Genomic DNA, 21,387 nt, shown 5'->3' on the forward strand with positions numbered 1-21,387 from the left:
AAGACTTGCGTGGGTGTAAGAAAATGTCCGCCGCTGCTACGTATTGTCACATTAGGAAACCTATTGCAATGCATTACGGCCATGTTGGAACACATGGCACATGCACAGTAAGTTTGTTTTTGGCCGAACGTCCCTTTAGGTTGCAGAATCTGATAGGTCTGTCCAACAGAAGTCAGACGAGCATGCTGGAAAACCAGCAGCCGACTGACTCCCAGTCAGTTCTCTTAGCCAACGGCGGAGATTGCTGATTGGAGTGTTCTGGTAGGGGCGGCGTCCCACTGTCACAATACAACAAACATTTTTGCAGCATTGCTCCAGCCATACAGGCATACACAATTCCTTCCCTGCAGGCTGCACAGGACGCCGTCATCTGAACTAGCTTGCCCACTATGTATGTGGAGCTACGGTATTAGATAAATGACAGGCAACTCATCACTGCTGATCTAATTTAAAATCATTAGGGGGGAAAAAAGTCATTTTCGGTTTTCGGCCAAGGGTATCCTGAATTTTCGGTTTCGGCCCAGAATTTTCATTTTGGTGCATCCCTAATTTAAATCCTTCCCTTTTGGTTATAGATCAAGTATAAATGCTAAGACATTACATGCACCCCCTAAATAAACCCTTTTTGAAAAGTGAAAAAGGGATCATTTTTGCCATGGTTTTTGGAAATGAATTAACATCCTGGTATTGAGGTGGTTAAGGTAGTTTTCTGGTAGATCATGAGCTTGATAGCGTGCAATGCCAAGCCGCGGTTTTCAAAGCAAGCAAAAACATGGCAGTCGTAATATTTTTTGGCACGCGGTTTTTCAAACGCAATTTTTTGGGGAAAAATACATTTCACTGCATTTAAAGAAAACAAATCCATAAAGTTAGCCCAATTTTTTTTGTATACTGTGAAAGATGTCATGCCGAGTAAATACCTAACATGTTATGGTTTAAAAATGCGCACTCTCAGGGAATAGCGACAAACTACGGTACGTAAAAATCTCCATAGGCAACGCTTTAAAAAATGTTAACGGTTACCAGTTTAGAGTTAGAGAAGGAGGTTGTTCTAGAATTATTGCTCTCGCTCTGGCGATCCCACATGTGATTGGAACACCGTTTTAATTTGCGGGCGCGACTCTTGTATGTGGTCTCTTTCGTGCGCGAGCTCAAGGCGACTGGGACATGCCAGCTGGTTGTTCGGGTCTCCCAGTGGGACGGGAGACCCGGGCAGAACCGCGGAAGGGTCTCGCTGGGATAACGGCCGAGTGTCTGCTGAGCCGCATCAGCTGTTATCTCCTGAAAGCCGGCCACGGGCTCTAAAAAAACGGTACTGGTTTGATGCCTGCAGCTGGTGCAACCACTTCTGCAAGCCAACGTACAGGTATGTAGGTTTGCGGGGAGTGGTTAAAGTCATTTCAGAGGACAAGGGGGCACTCTTTATGTCTAGAGGAAAAGAGATTTAGTCTCCAAATACGGAAAGGTTTCTTCACAGTAAGAGCTGTGAAAATGTGGAATAGACTAGCCCCAGAGGCGGTTCTGGCCAGCTCAATAGAATGCTTTAAAAAAAGGCGGCCTGGATTCTTTCTTAGGTGTACATAATAGAACTGGGTACTAATAGATGTAGGTAAAGTTGATCCAGGGAATATCCAATTGCATCTTGGGGGATCAGGAAAGAATGGTTTCCCCTGCTGTAGCAAAATGGATCATGCTTTGCTGGGGTTTTTCGCATTCCTCTGGATCAACTGTGGGTATAGGGTTGTTTATGTGGGATTGTATGGTTGCGTTTTAAAGTTTATTGGTTGATGGACTTGTCTTTTTCAACCAATGTACCCTAATGCTGCCACTGTATCCTCTTGCCCGGCTTTACCTTTAACTAAAAGTATCTTTGTACAACTTTAGGTACTATTAGGCAACTGCTGTCTTAACAAGATCTGAATTTTTAATATTGGATAAATGTGCTAAATTTATGTTTATACGCAAACGTCCCTGAGCTTAGGAACATATCCTTATAGCCTATGTAAAATATATATTTTTTACCATCTTCTGACTTCTTAAAATCGAGTGATCTGTTATCAAGGGTGGGACTTACGTTCCTGAGCCATTTTCCTTGCTACACCTCTGTTATGCTTACCTGCTTATCTTAGAACTCAAAATACAAATTTTGTAAAAAAAAAGTGTAGTTTTAGTCTAGTCTAATTAGCCATTTTTTTAAAAAAATGTTTTTCCCCTTTACTTATCAGTTTTAGTCTTTACACCCTACACCCCCCTCCCTTTCTTCCCAAACCTTATCTTTTCAAGATTTCTCATGTGCCCTATATGGGACATTGTTTTCTTCCTTCTGGATCACTTTTAACCACCTTTCTACACTGCGTTTATTAGATTTAACATTTTGCATGCAAAACTTGCCATAATTAAACCATAAAAGGATGAACACATCTCTTCCTCTACTTTATGTATTTTTAGGAGTACCTTCTTTGTTGCATTTACTATATTGAACTGGACGCTAGTCTGATTAAAGAGAACTATGGGTATTTTGTACTACATTTTGGATTGGATTATATGTTTTCAGATTATCAGTCATTTGTCTATAATGGATGCTATGTCGGCTTCTTTTTATATTGTGTACGCGAGTTTGAATAATTTATAAAGACAAAAAAAAAAAAAATTGTAAAAGTAACTCCTAGGTGGGCTTATAAATATTGGAAGTACCCAAAGTACAGTGAAGGCAGGCTGGTGTGAGTGATCTGTAGGCACCAGGATTATGGTCTTTTGAAATACAAGTTTTTTAGGCACCCAAACAGTAGGACCATGGCTTGATGTGGTATATGGACTCTAGATAATGGGTGAAATTAAATAGAATTACCTGGTTTATTATACCTGGCATTTGAGACAAAGTTAGCATGTACCATATAAAAAAAACGCATGCTTCAATGGGAGAAGCATGGATATTAAATATACCAATAGTTAATTTAGTTTTTGGCTCTTCCAATTGCCATTTCAAGGCTATCTGGGCCTATTATAGGCACCAGCAAATACAGCAACAATAGTCATGTCACGTGCAAAATGCCAATGGGCAAAATTATAAAAGCAGCAAATCTGACATTCACTGCATTTTTTTTTATAGATGCAAAAGCATCATAAAATAATAATTTCAAGAACTAGTTTAACTCCCTTGATCAATTATTGAGAAGTAGGTTACTGTATGATGATTTTGCAGTAAAATAGCTCACTGATGCTGATAGAGTTAATGACTTTTTTTTTTTTTAATTATTCAGAAAAGAACAACTGAATACAGCAACTAAGCTATAAAAAAAAATCAAAGCCACTGGAAAATAATGGAAAACTGTCATGTCAGCCATCAGCGTGGGAATTTGGCATATCTACTGTGACTAAAAATATTTATATATTTCTGCAAGTACAAGGCTTACTGACCGATCTCCAAGCTAAACAACACCCAGTGTAAAAGCAAAATAGGCATTGGTGGAGAAATAAACCTTAGGCCCCAGTGGAAAAGCAAAAATAGTCAAATACCATATAAATGTGAACACATCTACATTGCACGTATTAAGTTACGCAGTCAATACCTGCAGCTTTGATGTCAACAACAGGCACTTTAGTAGGTGGCTTCTTCTTTGAAGCTAAAGCAAAGACACATGATCACTAAGTAAACCAAACAACTAAATCGGAGCTGTATGGATGCACTGTAGACTTTTAAAACCTGAATCTATCAAGTATCTGCCTACAAGACACTTGTGCAATTACAACCTATGTACTTATGAAAATAATCGTTGTACTTAACCCTCCTCTTATGTTAGGGTCAGAACCGACCCGTTTTCATTTTTGAATGTCTATAAGTATCACATAAATTTGTTTATTGCATCAAGATTTTTTTACTTTGTCAGGAACCTCTATTTAAACAATGTAATAGAAAAATAATCCCTTTCACTAAATTATAAAATACTGTGGTGAAAATTAAGCCGTTTATGGTGTTAGGGTCAATTCTGACCCAGTTATAATATAGGATTTTAGGACACTAATAAGTGCCAAAACTAAAATCATAAACACTCTCTCTGCTTAGTAACAGTGACAGCCAATCACCTCTCAACCCTGTGAGCTGTAGTTAGGGAGGGGCCTATCTCTTTGCCTGCTTGTCTGCTTCTCTAAATAAAGTAAAAAAACATAGGACCAATACATTTCAGAGTTGCTGACTTTATTTTACCATTTTTTAAATTTGAAAATGAGAGGTATGCTATCAAAAGAAAGGTCTAAGGGGGTCACACGAAAAATATTAAAACCAATCTTTTCAAGGATAAAGAAGCCTAACAAGGTAACCAAGAGGTAAGAAACAAATTGGATGATAAAAAATTGTTCCGAGGGTATTTTATGGCTGATTTAAGAGACGGGTCAAACCGGACCAGTTATCATGGATAGTAACAGAAAGCTAACATAAGAGGAGGGTTAATGTACAACTCCTGTTTAGTACAAATTTCAGCACCGGCATATACCTGCAGTTTTAACTTCACTGGCTGTTTTCTTTAAAGCTGCAACAAAACAGAATCACAATCTAACTTCATTATCGGAACAGATAATTTCTATATATTGCACATGGGCATAGTATAAAATTGCCACTTCAAAGCCATGCAATATATAAAATACCTGGAGCTTTAGATTCATGAATGGGCTTCACGGTTGTCTCAGGGAAAGTAGGCACTTTCTTTGGAGCTAAAGAAAAACAGCTTTGCTAAATATGAGGGCAGAAGAGAAGCAAGCATACATAACTAGAAGCGGGTGCATATTTTGGCCAGTGCTTCATTCATATAGCAATGCCATAACTTAATGTGCATCCAATGCTTGAAACTAGATACTTTATTGAATATTTTCATACTGCAGAAATTCAAAACCAAAGGGGTATTTTTCTTAGAAAACAAGCACCACATAACCCCAAGGCCTTATGCACACAGAAGGAGAGTCTGAAAATATGCCCAGCATAAAATCCCAGCTGTTTTCCCAGGGCCGGGGCTGTACTCCGTCAGGATAGAAGAAAAATGGGGCCCAAATACCATTAATTTTTTGAGGAAAATCTGCTGCGCTCCACCAGAAAGAGGCCAATGGGAACATGGTTTACTCTCCAACATGACAAAGACCCAATGCAGACAACAAAAATGACCACATAATGGTTGAAGGAGAAAAAGGTGAACGTCCTTGCATGGCCTAGTCAGAGCCTAGACTTAAAGGATAAGTCCACCCTAACACTAAAATCCCTACATCTATAAACCTCCACAATCAAACGCTAACCCATCTAGCCATGTAAAGAAGAAATCAGTATACTTACCTTTTTTGAAGCTGCTCCAACTTGATCCCACACTGAGCTGTCAGCCACGGCTTCGCTGTGGAAGCGGGTGCAGAGAACATATCCAACAACGGAAGCCCCATAAGTGTATGGGTGATATGACTTCCCATTAATTTCACAACCGTTGCCGGCTGTGTCCTCTGCAGAGCTTCTGCCACTGGAGACTGGATCAGATTGACTTCAAAAAAGGTATTTATACTGATTTCTTCTTTACAGGGCTAGATGGGTTCGTGTTAGATCGTGGAGGTCTATAGATGCAGGGATTTTAGTTTTAGGGTGGACTTATCCTTTAAACCCCATTGAAAATCTGTGGAATGACTTGAAGACTGCAGACCACAGTCACCATCAAATATAACAACTTGAGCAGTTCTACAATGAAGAGTGGGCAAATATTGCAAAGTCTAGATGTGGAAAGTTAGTAGAGACATATCCCACCACACTAAAAGGCTGTGTGTGTGTGTGTGTGTGTGTGTGTGTGTGTGTGTGTATATATATATATATATACACACATACATACATACATACATACACACACACACACACACACACACACACATGCACACCTTTAACAAAATTACAAAAATGCAGCACTTTGTTTTTGCCCCCATTTTTTCATGAGCTGAACTCAAAGATCTAAGACTTTTCTATGTACACAAAAGGCCTATTTCTCTTCAATATCTGGTGTGACCATTATTTGCCTCAAGTAGTGCAACACATCTCCTTCGCATAGAGTTGATCAGGTTGTTGATTGTGGCCTGTGGAATGTTGGTCCACTCCTCTCCAATGGCTGTGCGAAGTTGCTGGATATTGGCAGGACCTAGAACATGCTGTCGTATACACATCCCAAATATGCTCAATGGGTGACATTTCCGGTGAGTATGGTGGCCATGCAAGAACTGGGATATTTTCAGCTTCCAGGTATTGTGTACAGATCCTTGCAGTACGGGGACGTGCATTATGCTGCAACATGATGTGATGGTCGTGGATGAATGGCACAATGGGCCTCAGGATCTCATCACGGTATCTCTGTGCATTCAAAATGCCATCAATAAAATGCAACTGTGTTCATTGTCCATAACATAGGCCTGCCGATACCATAACCCCAGTGCCACCATGGGCCACTCGATCCACAACGTTGACATCAGCAAACTGCTCACCCACATGATGCCATACACACTGTCTGCAATCTTCCCTGTACAATGAAAACTGGGATTCATCAAGTGAAGAGAACACCTCTCCAAAGTGCCAGACGCCATCGAATGGGCGCATTTGCCCACTCAAATCGGTTACGAAGACGAACTGCAGTCAAGTCGAGCCCCTGATGACCATGCAGATGAGCTTCCTTTAGATAGTTTCTGACAGTTTGTGCAGAAATTCTTTGGTTATGCAAACCCAATTGTTGCAGCAGTTGTCTGGGTGGCTGGTCTCAGCCGATCTTGGAGGTGAAGATGCTGGATGTGGAGGCCCTGGGCTGGTGTGGTTACACATGGTCTGCGGTTGTGATGTCAGTTGGATGTACTGCCAAATTATCTGAAACGCATTTGGAGACTGCTTTTGGTAGAGAAATGAACATTCAATTCACAGGCAACAGCTCTGATGGACATTCCTGCAGTCAGCATACCAATTGCACGCTCCCTCAACATTTGTGACATCTGTGGCATTGTGCTGTGTGATAAAACTGCCATTTTATTGTGGCCAGCCTAAAGCACACCTGTGTAATAATCATGCTGTGTAATTAGCATCTTGGTATGCCACACCTGTGAGGTGGATGGATTATCTTGGCAAAGGAGAAGTGCTCACTAACATTTAACAAGATTTGTGAACAATATTTGAGAGAAATAGGCCTTTTGTGTACATAGAAAAAGTCTTAGATCTTTGAGTTTAGCTCATGAAAAATGGGGGCAAAAACAAGTGTTGCGTTAAAAATTTTGCTTAGCCGCTTTACAACCGCCCGTCATAGTTATACTGCGGCAGGCAGTCGCTCCTGCACGAACCGCCATAACTATACATCGATCGCGCGCAGGAGGCTAGGGGCCGAGCAGGGAAGCCGATGCAGCGTGCAGGCAGCTTCGATTGCTGCCTCACACCTGTGAGTGTTCCCCGATGAGAGAGAAGAATGGTCAGCTGTTGTAAACACAGCTGACCGTCGTTCCTCCCTGGAATGATCATAGAGCCCCTGTGATCTGTCTATATAGGAACACAGGTCTCTATGGTCAATTCACAAGCCACGCCCCCCACATTTAGAATCACTCCCCTAGGCTCACATTTAACCCCTTGATCACCCACAATGTTAACCCCTTCCCTGCCAGTGTCATTATTACAGTAACCGTGCATATTTATAGCACTGATTACTTTAGTAATGTCACTGGTCCCCCCAAGTGTTAAAAATGTCAGCCAGGGGTCTAATCTGTCCGCCGCAATGTCTCAGTCCCGCAAAAAAAAAAAAAAAAAACAGATTGCCGCCATTACTAGTAAAAAAAATAAAAATGACAAATCTTTACCGTAGTTAGTTGACGCGATAACTTTTTTTTGGGAATGTCAAATAGCAGAATGTGAAAAAAAATTTTTTTTTCTCAGAAATGTCGCTCTTTGTTTAAAGGGCAAAAATAAAAAAAAAAATAAAAATTGCACAGGTGATCAAATACCCCCAAAAGAAAGCTCTATTTGTGAGGGAAAAGGAGAACATAAATTTTGTTTGGGTACAGCGTCGCACGACCACAAATCTTTTCATTAGTTAAAAAAAAAAAAATCTACGGCCAGCTTAAAGGATAAAGTTAATCTTTTGGGAAAAAATACATGCACGTATTTTTGCAGGCAAAAAAAAAATAGCTGCAGCTGCTGGAACATGTAACATGTTCTAATGGTGAATTTCTCCTATAAGGCCAGGTCCACTCGATCCATTTCCACTTTATGTCAATTTTGAATACACAGTGTGTTTTCATTGTTATGTTTGGAATCACTGAACATGAAAATGCACAGAAAACCAGACATGCCTCATAATACCAACACAGAACACAGATGTGAACTTCACTAGGTTCAACGATGAGGATGTATCAAAAATGAAGCAGGCAGAATCTGAAGCAGCTGTGCATGGAAACCAATCACCTTCTATCTTTAATTTTCAAAGTCGAACTGAAATAGCTGAAGACAGAAGCTAAATGGTTGCCATACACAGCTGCTTCAGAGTCTGTCTGCTCCAAGTTTGACAAACTGCACTCTAAAGGCCCGTACACACGTACCGATCGTCGGCATACAAATGTCGGTGGACGAAGTATCTGCCGATTGTACGCGTGTTAGTATGGTGCCTCCGACAGATGTCTGCGCACAATCCGCGGACAAAAGTCTTTCGTGCAAACATGAAAATATTTGTATGCCGACACCAGAACGGACGATTGTTCGCCTGTCAGTACACAATTCGGCCGACAGACCGCAGATTTGCAAGACTGGGCATGCTCAGAAAATAGAAAACACAGGGAAAGTTAACCATTACATGACATCACTTCTGCAGTCGGCGGACAAAATTCTTGTGCTGTCCTTGTGCTGTCTTTGCACTTTTCAGCAGACACCGACATCCCGGGGAGAAAAGAGGAACATTTGTAAGCCGACCATCGGTACGTGTGTACGGGGCTTAAGGCTTAATGTACACGGGACATTTTCAAAAGTCCTTTGAACGCTGGAATTGAACAGCTATATAAAAGGACGTTTAAAACGTCCGTTGTGTCGCGTTTGCATGCTGCGTTTAGGGCATTTGCGCTCAGATCCGTTTTTAGAGGTCAAAAAAATCATTCCCCTTTAACCAGTAAAAACGCAAGTGCTAAACGCGGGTGACCGCGTTTGGTCGCGTTTTGCTTTTGAAACGCCAGTAAACACACGTTCTGAACATCCTGAACGCAAATAATTGCTTTCCAAAAAACGACACTGAACTCAACTGCCTCTAAATGACTGTAAACGACCCTGTGTACATGGACAGATAAGATAACAGAGGAGGGTTCAGGGGCTGCTGAAAAAAACGCCCAACTGCTCCTAAACGTCCGTTTACAAGTAGCAGTGTACATGAGGCCTAAAAGCAATGTATGAATAAAAAACCAAGACTTCACACAGATATATGCGGTTCTCTTCAAAACTTTTTTTTTCCAGTTACGACTGCCGTTTACTCATATAGTCAGAATACAAATATCGGAACTGCCCATCGCTGACATTTGGAGGCAGGCATGGGCGAGTTACTTTTTTTTTCTTCCAGTTAGCTTTTAAAAGTTAAAACAATCCATAAAAGGCATGCTAGGAAATTTGCCTTGCAAACAAAATGTTAAGAGGATACATGAAGTGCAGTGCGATATGTTCTCCCTATGTTTAAAGATTAGTATTACAGACAGGATACCTGGAGCGCTGGGCTCAGAAGCAGTCGGGGGAGAGACTTCAGAAGGTTCAGCTTTTGTCTCTGGAGCTAAAATTTAAATTGAACTTTAATGAGAGCAAAACAATTTCTGCCCAGCTTACATATGGACTTTTACAGAATAAGCATTTCTAATCTAAGCTAGGCATTCAAATAAACTGGGTACTCTTGTACTCTCTGCCCCCCTAATATAGAAAAAACAAAAGCTGTGACACCCCTCGATTGGTATCTATAACATATGCTATGTGCATCGCATCACCACCTTGTTTTGTCATCTGCCACCTTACCAAGTCCACCTTTTTTCAGCACAGAGAAAGGAGTATGGTTCTTACACGAAAGTGGTTGTAACAGCACAAGCTTTTTTTACCTGCATGCATTCTATGCATGCAGGTAAAAAAAATCTATGTGCAGTAGCCCCCCTAATACTTAGCCAAGCCCCTTCTTAATCTAGCAATGTAAATGAGAGCCTTGCCTTTCCAAGGACTCGCACTCCCGATTGGCTTTTGGCAGCAGGAGCCATTGTGGTCAATCACAACTAGTGAGTCAATCAGGAGATGGAGGGGGCGGGGCTAAGCCACAGCTCCATGTGTGAATGTACACAGAGCCAATACTCGGGAGCACTCCTGCTTGGGTTCCCCCTGAGCAAGCTACTTGCTGTGGGGGGTCACCCAGCAGGATGAAGTAACCAGGACTCAGGCTGCTCTGTGCAAATACACTGTACAGAGCAGATAAGTATAACACGTTTGTTGTTTAAAAAAACAAAATAAGACTTTAATATCGCTTGAATCATAAGCCTTTTACATGAGCTGGGACCCTTAGTTGAAAAATTATAGTGGCTGCAAAAGGTCAAATTTGGGTACCCACATCACTTCCATAAAAATACATTTACAGTATCTCACAAGAGTACACCCCTCACATTTTTGTAAATATTTTATATCTTTTCATGTGACAACACTGAAGAAATGACACACTGCTACAATGTATATTAGCGAGCGTACAGCTTATATAACAGTGCCCTCAAAATAATTCAACACACAGCCATTAATGTCTAAACCAGCTGGCAACTAAAGTTAGTACACCCCTAAGTGGAAATGCCCAATTTGGGCCCAATTAGCCATTTTCCCTCTCCGGTGTCATGTGACTTATTAGGGTTACAACTTCTAGGGTGTGAATGGGGAGCAGGCGTTTTAAATTTGGTGTCATCGCTCTCACTCTCTCATACTGGTCACTGGAAGCTCAACATGGCACCTCATGGCAAAGAACTGAGAATCTGAAAAAAATAATTGTTGCTCTACATAAAGATGGCCTAGGCTATAAGAAGATAGCCAAGACCCTAAAACTGAGCAGCAGCACATTGGCCAAGACCATACAGCGGTTTAACAGGACAGGTTCCACTCAGAACAGGCCCCGCCATAGTCGACAAAAGAAGTTGAATGCAAGTGCTCAGCGTCATATCCAGAGGTTGTCTCTGGGGAATAGATGTAAGAGTGCTGCCAGCATTGCTGCAGAGGTTGAAGGGGTGGGGGGGTCAGCCTGTCAGTGCTCAGACCATACACTGCATCAAATTGGTGTGCATGGCTGTCGTCCCAGAAGGAAGCTTCTTCTAAAGATGATGCACAAGAAAGCCCACAGTTTGCCGAAGAAAAGCAGACTAAGGACAGATTTCTGGAACCATGTCCTGTGGCCTGATGAGACAAAAAAAAAAATAAAAAATTTGGTTCAGATGGTGCCAAGCATGTGTGGCGGCAACCAGGTGAGGAGTACAAAGACAAGTGTCTTGCCTACAGTCAAGCATGGAGGTGGGAGCGTCATGGTCTGAGGCTGCCGGCACTGGGTAGCTAAAGTTGAGGGAACCATGAAAGACAACATGTACTGTGACATACTGAAGCAGAGCATAATCCTCTCCCTTCAGAGACTGGGCCACAGGGCAGTATACCAAGATAACGAACCCAAACACACCGCCAAGACAACCACTGCCTTTCTAAAGAAGCTGAGGGTAAAGGTGATGGACTGGCCAAGCATGTCTCCAAACCTAAACCCTAATGAGCATCTGTGGGACACCCTCAAACGGAAGGTGGAGGAGCACAAGGTCTCCAACATCCACCAGCTCCGTGATGTCATCATTAAAGAGGAGTCCAGTGGCAACCTATGAAGCTCTGGTGAACTCCATGACCAAGAGGGTTAAGGCAGTACTGGAAAATAATGGTGGCCACACAAAATATTGACACACTGGGCCCGATTTGGGTATTTTTACTTCGAAGTGTACTTACTTTTGTTGCCAGCAGTTTAGACATTAATGGCTGTGTGTTGTTATTTTGAGGGGACCGCAAATTTACACTGTTATACAAGCAGTCCACTCACTACCTGACATTGTAGCAGTGTCACTTCAGTGTTGTCACATGAAAATAAAAAAACTTACAAAAATGTGAGGGGTGTACTCACTTTTGTGAGATACTGTAATTATGTAATCATTTGTGTCCTCTATATCTGCCTGCAGATCAATATGCTACAAGTACAGACAAATATCCTGCCATAGATCCAGTGAGCACCTAACTACCTTCACCCAGCTCTGTTGCAATGAAATCACAAGCAGTGTTATCAACCCTCTGGATTACAAATCATGCTTCTCCTACGTTAGGCTTTACTAAGGAATGAGCAGCTGCAGTTAAAATGAGCAGCCTAGTGTCACAAAACTGCTCCACCAGATACAGACGAGTGTTTGCACCCTGGGATAGAAAGGTTTACTGACAGTCACCAGGTGAAGGGAAAAAGTCTAAGGCCCCTTCCACACTGGCGGAGTCTGGCAGCTGGTACACCTGCTAATCAGGGGTTCTCTCCGCTGAGCAGGCAGATAACAGGTCTGTATCTGCTCCGCTGAGCAGGCAGATAACAGGTCTGTATCTGTTCCGATGCAGAGTGGACATGAACACACCTCCCTGTCCTCTATGGCAGTGGTCCTCAACCCTGGTCCTCAGGGCTCACTAACAGGCCAGGTTTGCAAGATAACTGAAATACATCCCAGGTGATATAATTTGTTGCTCAGTGATTGCAGTACTCCAGTCTGCATCTCCCGAAGGTAATACTTAAAATTTGGCCTGTTAGTGGGCCCTGAGGACCGGAGTTGAGGACCACTGCTCTATGGAGTCCGGATGGAATCAACCACCTGTCCACTTCCGTCCGACTGTTATCCAATCCACCAGGCGGGTGCGCAACAGATCCCCCATCTGGATGCCAGTGAATGTCAACGGACACATATCCGTTTACATCAGCCACTCCATAGAGGGCAATGGGTGGTCCAATCAGGTGCGCCTAAAAAGAACGGTCTGCCCATGTGAAAGCAGCCTAAAAAACAGAGAATTGGATTGCAGCCACCGCACCTAATGAATGGTAAGGTGTTCTTGTGTTTAGAAAGAAAAAAAAAAAAAAAAAAAACTGCAAAGTTGTCATGTGCATATGAAAATTAGCAAATACCAAATCAGCACCTTAAAATATTACAGAGACTATACCTGCAGGAGTTTTTGCTTCACTGGCTGGCGTTTTTGGTGCTGCACCAAAATAAAAGCACACCTGACTACCACAAACCAAATTCACTGGAAGAAAAAAATATTGCACACGGATGAACTAAGAAATTCCCACAGCACAACCATGCAGTAAATACCTGCAGCTTTAGATTCAGCAATAGGTTCTACAGATGCCTCTGTCGCAGTGTTTGGAACTAAAGAAAAACAGCTTTACTTAGGCAGGACAGAAGGGTGGACATAACTGCACAAAAACTGAAGCCAATATAGAATTTACAGTATAAAAACTGGCACAGCATTATCTGAGAAATACTTCACATTACGGAAACATTACAGGTACTTTGATTTTTGTAGCAAAGGGCCTTGCACACAAGCCTGTTCTTACTCAACAAATGAATATAGGCTGTCATACATAGGAACACTGTCCCAGCACACCACCTGCTCTCAAACAGAAAAACTTTGGTTAGCAGTTATACACCGCAAGATGAGCTTTGCTTGATCGCATGTTCTATGTGTTTAATAGGCTTTGTTTACCAGTAAATGTAGGTTGTAGCCAGAAGCATTGCTCTGTTAGTACTGGAACCGTATGAAATGCCTCTGCAGGAATACACCAAGCCCACCAGAGTGCAAAAGTGCTAAAGCTTCACCAGAAAGATGAGCATTGTGCAATACTTAGAGCTTCGGTAACAGGAATTTTGACAAAAAGTCCTTTTTTTTAGCACTAGACAAAATATTTATTTCACCACATCATTCAATGGCTTACGCTACATTAGATTTGAGCTTCCAAATCATTAACCAAGTAGGACTGTCATTGGTGTATGACACTCACTGCTACCATAATATTCACAGTAAGGTTTTCTCAAGTACTAAGCAATGGAGTTCTAAATTCACTGACCGGTTTCATTGTAGCTGTATTAGAATAAAAGCTAGCCTAAACGTATGGCTTGTAAAAGCTGTTCAGAAGTGTGAAAAGCCAAGCATTGGTAAAGGACCAGGCCACTAGTGGCACAGTATCATATAGCCATAATACAGCCATGCAGTAAAACTAAAAAAAAAAAAAAACAGCAGCTTTAAATTTAGTATTGAGCTTTGCAGTTGCCTTAGGCTAGGTTCACACTATGCCAGTTGCCCCAGAGTCTACTGCATCCCATTCAATTTGAATATGCTGCTGTACTTACTGAAAATGCTGGAAAACACACAAATCGCAGCTGCAAGGAAATCGCCTAGGGCTATGTGGTTCCCAGCACAGGAAAAACATGCTGCAGTTTCCAGTTTGTGGGGAAGTTAAGAATTAATGGCACCCCGCGCGTTTAATAACAGCGGCGCATTTTTGATGTGGGAAAGTGCGTGATTAGACGCAGTCCCGCACCTGTGTATAGCATGAACCTAGCCTAAATGTAAGGGGTTGCGGTCCTAGAAACTAAACAAAAACAGTTACACTTAATAAGCAAGATTTACAAAGAGCTGGGTAGTGAGATACCAGTACTACCCCATGCTGGGGTTTTTTCAACCAAAAAAAAAAACCCCTCAGAATGGGTTTTGTTTCATTTCACATTCGCTTCATAATTTTCACTCACTTTACAAGAAAAATCTTTTTTTTTTTTTCAGATTGGAACTCTGTAAATGTCTTCCAGTGTGCAGAAAAATAGTCAGACCACAAATGCACAAATATTATAGAAAGCAGGTTCAACATTTGCCAAGTTTGTGCATACTTGACTAATATCAGGTTGGCAAAACACTGCCACTACAATGAAGTTATGCGCAATGGTCAGGCAGCCACAATACCTGAGGCTTTGGTTTTGCGAACAAAAGGTTTAGCGCCATCCACGGGTGCAGGCTTCTTCTTTCTAGCTAAATAGGTACAGATGTTCATATTGATTCTCTCACATGACATTTGTTATATAGAACTGGAAAGTAACAGTTAATGTTCTCCATACCTTGAGCTTTGGAAGTAGCAACAGGAACTTTAGGGACGCTTGCAGCTGGCAATTTTGTTTTTGAATCTACATGAAAGAAATTTCCCTTCAATATAATACTTTAGGAATAGGTCTAACGTGCACACATCAGTCTTTCCACCACAGCGGGGCACATTTGTTCTCAGTCAATTCAGAGATAAACTACTGTAAACAAAAGCAAAGTGCACTTGACCTTTTCTAGGTGAAATAAGGCTCATGCAAACCATAATGCAACCAGAGCCTGCACCAAATCTTTCCTGGGACCTGTGCAGCTGCTGAGTAAAGCAACCCATTAACAGCAATTAGAAGATGCAGCTGTATGGGATGTGCTGGGGGTTTCCTAAAATATGCACATGGACGTACGCTAAGAACACAGACCATCTGTCCTTTACGCAACCCCCTGCCCAGTGCATAGAAGGATACAGCGGCATCTTCTAACTGCTGTCTATGGGCGGCTATTCGTAGCAGCTGCAAGTCCAAGGAATGCTTTTAACCTCTTGGCGCTGGTGTCTCATGGCCCTTTAAGAGGTTTAGGAAGCCAGGGTGGGGTTTATGATCATGTGACAACCCTGCTTGGAAAATAGCGATCAGGAACTTTCCATTAGCTGCTGGTAACTCTGTCGGGAGCGCACAGGGCGCGTGCTCTTAGCACAGCTATATTTACACAGATTCATGCAAATATGCGGCGGATTGGCGCCAAGGCCTACCCTGCCAAGAGGCCACATATTTGCGTGTGGCCAGCGTCAAGGGATTAAGGGGGCTCTGGACCATGTACAACCTCTGTGTACCCATATATAAGCTGCCACTGTTGATCTAACAATGGTAATGTACATACTTACACTAAGTCAGTGACTCAAACTAACCAAGCTAGATGGTCAGTATTAAAGCCAAGCAAACACCACTTACAGGACGAAAGATCCACAACAGGTTTCAATTAACAATGGAACATGCAAAAATCAGGTTTTAGACCAAGTCAAAATGTGCAGTTCACTGCATTTAAATTCATAAATAGAAAATGAAATGGAAATGCAGTCCAATAATCCGTGTGTACACAAACATATCTGAGATGACCATGCAATCAATACCTGGAGCTTCAGTAACTGCAACAAGGGTTGGCAGGGCCTCTGTCTTAGGAGCTAAACAAAAACAGACCACTAACTCTACTGCATTATACATTTATGCTTAACACAGAAAATTAGGATGAGGGCAGATTAGTTTGCTGAAACCAATGAAAGACAGCCATACAATTAATACCTGAATGTTCAGTAACTGCAGCATTGGTAGCTGGGGCCTCTTTCTTTGATGCTAAACAAAAATAAGACCACTTATTATACTGCATCGTACAATTATGTTCACATAACAGTGAAAACAAAATCAGTTTAGTTTGCTTAAACCAATGGGACACAACAATGCAATAACTAGAGCTTCAGTAACTGCAGCATTGATGGCTGGGGTCTTTGGTGCTACACAAAACAGGACCACTTATTCCACTGTGTAATGCAATCATGTCCAAACTATAGCGCACAACAGGGAAAACTGAAGGTACATTTATACCAGGTGTGGCAGGACTGTGTTGGGTGGCTATTCTAGCGCAGTCCTACCAGATGCCCCACTTCAAAACAAGGCAAAATGCCTGGTCTCTGGGGTGGTTGCGTCACAAAACTGCAGTGATTTTTTCCAGCGCAGTGCAGTCACTGCACACCGATCCATTGAACTTTACGATTGTCACTGTGTGACATTTCAATAAAGTGCATAAAAAAAAAAAAAAAACACAAACACAAAAGTGCGATGTGTCAGGATTGGCACATCAGCACTACCTGCTTTGCAACAACCACCAGCCATTATATTTACGACTGATGTGAAGGGACCCTAAACAAGATCAGGCTTCATGTGTACTAGCAGCTCCTAAACTCCAGTTTAGGAGCTTTTGGCTTTTTTTTTTTTTTTTTGCCAAAGCTCCTAAACTCAAACTCTTTAAAAGCCTATGCATCAATGTACAAATAGGCTTTAGGAGTTTAGGAGCTGCTGCGGTTAGGTGAGGGATAGGAACTTTTTTACTACCAGCCGTGGGAAAACGTGATTTAAATAAAGCTTTAGTCTGCTGAAACCAGTGGCAGAGAGCCATGCATTTAATACCTGGAGCTTCAGTAACTGCAGCATTGGTGACTGGGGCCTCTTTCTTTGGCACTAAACAAAAACGCAACAGCTCAGCGGGGGAGATCGATGTTATAACATCAGATTGTTAGTGAAGTGATTCAGACTGGAGCTGTCAGTTTGTTTTTTTCGTTCAACCCAGCGGAAAGAGAAAAAACTATTAGTGTGCACCAGGCTTTACTCTAAGGCAGGGATTGACAAATGTGCTTGAAATCTAGAAGCCAGCTAAAAAAGTTAGGAGCCATTTTTTTTGTGCATGCCGAATGGCCAGCTTCTGTCAGACCGGATGCCATACACACGGGCAGAATGGCGGCCAGTATTTAATGAACTGCCTGATGTTGCCCGGCATTCGGCCTGTGTGTACTTGGCTTGATGGTGTTATGGGCAGAGGCGAACAAGGGAAGGAAAGTGCAGCAAGGTGGAGGCGATAGTAGATCCAGTAACTCGTGCCACCTTAGGCCCCTTTCACACGTGGTGCACCTTCGCGAAGCAGAATCTGCTTGCTCAGCGGGGATTTCCCTGCTAATCCCCGCTAAGGCGGCGAAGGACAGGTTGTCCGCTTCAATATGCAGAGTGAACATGGACACAGTCCAGCTCTCCTCTATGGGGCAGTCGAATGGAAATGGACTGCCTGTCCATTTCAATCCAATGCCATCCGATTCAATCCGTCGGATGGAAAGTAGGACCACCATCCGTCTGTTTTTGACCAACAGAATTGGATGGCGGTGGTTGTCAGCAGACATATGCCATTCCATAGAGGAGACTGGAGGGTGCGATCAGGTCCACCTGGAAAACTGACAGGCGGACCTGATCAGACAGCCTGTGTGAAAGGGGCCTTCAGCTGTGTTGACAGGGAGAGAATAAAAAATACATTTTTAATGGAGGAAAAAAAAAAAATGGATAAACTGCTTCCATCTTTGTTGGGGTGTAAATGGAACTGAGGCTGTTCCAACTAGCTGTGAGGAAAGGGGAGGTAATATGGCGCTGTCAGGCTAATAAATAGGAAAAAATAAATAAATATGTCTTAAAGTGCACTGGTGATAGGTGAATAAAAATCAAAATATATAAAACTTCATATGGTGAATCCTTAAAAAGTGTAAATAAGTTTGAAGAATTTGGTAAAAAAAAAAATGTGTATCTATATAATGATAAATAGATAGGAAAATTAAAATATAAGTGATAAATTATTAAAAATCAATGTGTAATCTTAAAAATATATGTATGACTAAATAAAAGAATTATAAAGTGGTGTTATAAATATCCTCCATATATACTTAAAGTGCTAATAAATCAGATATATATTGTGTTAGTGGGCCAAACAATAAATAGCTTTGTATAAATCTGTGCACATACAAATCATAAATAGTGTCCCAACAGTTTAAATAGCATAAATAAATAAAAAACTATAAAGCGAGTATATAGGAAAAATTGTCCATATAAATAGCCAAATATTAAATGATGCTACAAATGTAATTGAGTCCCAAGAAGGGTGATGAAGCAGGGATTTGACAGGAAAAATGGATTACAGGACTTCCAGACTGATGGGGGTGCTCAATACAGGAATCAGTGCTCCCCTCCTATTATTCCCGCACTCACCAGATGGTGGTACCCCCACAGGGGTAATCAGCGTTTGGGGTGACTCTCAGAGGTCCCTCCGAAGGTTGGCTAGCAATCCACTTAATCCTGACTTCGTATCTTACTCCAGGGGAAATTGATGAAAAAATCCCTCCTCTTAGAATACTCCAAAAATGTTTGAGAGATCCGGATGAGGAAAGAAAGAAGGGCTCCAATAGTGAAGTATTGCAAAAGATAGGTGCTTTATTCATATAAAATTACAATACTCACATTTAATAGAAAAAACAGTGCATGTATGTCCTAGGGACCGCAACACCCTCGTGTGGCGGTAGTTCCGGGACGCGGTGCGTTCCACCGGCCGGATGTGCGTCTCAGTCAACAGGAAGCGGAACTGACGTAACCACGCTCTGAGCGTGAGCGTGGTTACGTCAGTTCCGCTTCCTGTTGACTGAGACGCACATCCGGCCGGTGGAACGCACCGCGTCCCGGAACTACCGCCACACGAGGGTGTTGCGGTCCCTAGGACATACATGCACTGTTTTTTCTATTAAATGTGAGTATTGTAATTTTATATGAATAAAGCACCTATCTTTTGCAATACTTCACTATTGGAGCCCTTCTTTCTTTCCTCATCCGGATCTCTCAAACATTTTTGGAGTATTCTAAGAGGAGGGATTTTTTCATCAATTTCCCCTGGAGTAAGATACGAAGTCAGGATTAAGTGGATTGCTAGCCAACCTTCGGAGGGACCTCTGAGAGTCACCCCAAACGCTGATTACCCCTGTGGGGGTACCACCATCTGGTGAGTGCGGGAATAATAGGAGGGGAGCACTGATTCCTGTATTGAGCACCCCCATCAGTCTGGAAGTCCTGTAATCCATTTTTCCTGTCAAATCCCTGCTTCATCACCCTTCTTGGGACTCAATTACATTTGTAGCATCATTTAATATTTGGCTATTTATATGGACAATTTTTCCTATATACTCGCTTTATAGTTTTTTATTTATTTATGCTATTTAAACTGTTGGGACACTATTTATGATTTGTATGTGCACAGATTTATACAAAGCTATTTATTGTTTGGCCCACTAACACAATATATATCTGATTTATTAGCACTTTAAGTATATATGGAGGATATTTATAACACCACTTTATAATTCTTTTATTTAGTCATACATATATTTTTAAGATTACACATTGATTTTTAATAATTTATCACTTATATTTTAATTTTCCTATCTATTTATCATTATATAGATACACATTTTTTTTTTACCAAATTCTTCAAACTTATTTACACTTTTTAAGGATTCACCATATGAAGTTTTATATATTTTGATTTTTATTCACCTATCACCAGTGCACTTTAAGACATATTTATTTATTTTTTCCTATTTATTAGCCTGACAGCGCCATATTACCTCCCCTTTCCTCACATTTACCAAATATAGTTATCTATATTTTTGAGGTAGGCTGCAGTCATTTATTTACTTAATTTCCTCCAATAGCGCGGAAACTTTCCCCCTATGTTCCAACTAGCTGCCCCACGGACAGGCACTCCCTGTCCACTCACCAATAAGGACAGGGCACTAGATCAAGCCCTCAACATCTTCCCCAAACAGTGAGAACAGGAAGGGGATACCCTTAGCGCCGCCAGGGACTGCTTGTTGCAGCCACAGCCACAAGAGGGCACCAGTTCCCCAATGTAAGGGTCTCCCAACAGCAGGCCAAAAAGCTGCGGCTTCAATTACCGTCCAGCGCGGCATCTTAGTCCGCGCACCCATGGGCGGGAGCCGCATGGAGACAAGACACGTGCCGCAGTATAGCCCAGGTGCCAGGGTGCTAATTCTAGTCGCCAATGCAACCTGGGGTTTGTCGAGCCCTGCTCTACGGCATCATAAAACTGTTTGCAATACAGCAGATAACAGTGAAAATCAGATTAGTTAGTTGAAACCAATGAGAGCCAACCATACAATACCTGGAGGTTCGGTGACTGTAGCATTGGTGGCTGGGGTCTCTTTCTTTGGTGCTAAATAAAAAGGAAGACCACTTACTGCACTGCATTATATAATTATGTCAATATTTTAAGACCAGGTAAAAGCCAACTCCGATTAGTTTGCCAAGATTGATAGCCCAACCATGCAACCAATGCCTGGAGTTTCAGTAACTGCAACACCGGGGGCTGGGCCCATTTCTTTGGTGTCAAGCAAAAATCAAGCAAAAAAGTGGATCTAAAAAAGGTAGAAAGATTATCTTAATGCATTCAGTCTCCTTAATACTTACCTGAGCCCCATCTGGATCCATTGATGTGCAAGAGTCTTGGCTGTCCAGGACTCTCCTTCCTCATTGGCTGAGCCAGCAGCGAGGGGCCATTGGCTCCCGCTGATGTCAAAGTCAGCGAGCCAAGGAGGAGAGAGGGGTGGGACCAAGCCACAGCTCTGTGTATAAATAGAC

General features: G+C 42.0%; 1 protein-coding gene across 50 annotated transcripts in view; it reads right to left on the reverse strand.

Annotated features, from left to right (window-relative positions):
* Nucleotides 1-21,387, reverse strand: part of NACA (nascent polypeptide associated complex subunit alpha) — a 58,565-nt gene that overhangs the window by 17,940 nt on the left and 19,238 nt on the right. For 39 of the 50 annotated variants that reach the window (XM_082244984.1, XM_082244989.1, XM_082244987.1 and 36 more), the window contains 9 exons: nt 20,912-20,962; nt 16,456-16,506; nt 16,287-16,337; nt 15,184-15,249; nt 15,032-15,097; nt 13,387-13,443; nt 9,714-9,779; nt 4,642-4,707; nt 3,570-3,623 (listed from right to left, as the gene is read on the reverse strand). In XM_082244984.1, the coding sequence (XP_082101110.1) occupies nt 3,570-3,623; nt 4,642-4,707; nt 9,714-9,779; nt 13,387-13,443; nt 15,032-15,097; nt 15,184-15,249; nt 16,287-16,337; nt 16,456-16,506; nt 20,912-20,962 (528 nt within the window). The remainder of the gene's footprint in view (nt 1-3,569; nt 3,624-4,641; nt 4,708-9,713; nt 9,780-13,386; nt 13,444-15,031; nt 15,098-15,183; nt 15,250-16,286; nt 16,338-16,455; nt 16,507-20,911; nt 20,963-21,387) is intronic. The other 11 variants (XM_082244993.1, XM_082245028.1, XM_082244981.1 and 8 more) reach the window with 8 other exon arrangements.

This window comes from Pelophylax lessonae (assembly GCF_965119305.1).
Source record: "Pelophylax lessonae genome assembly, chromosome: 2".
Taxonomy (NCBI): domain Eukaryota; kingdom Metazoa; phylum Chordata; class Amphibia; order Anura; family Ranidae; genus Pelophylax; species Pelophylax lessonae.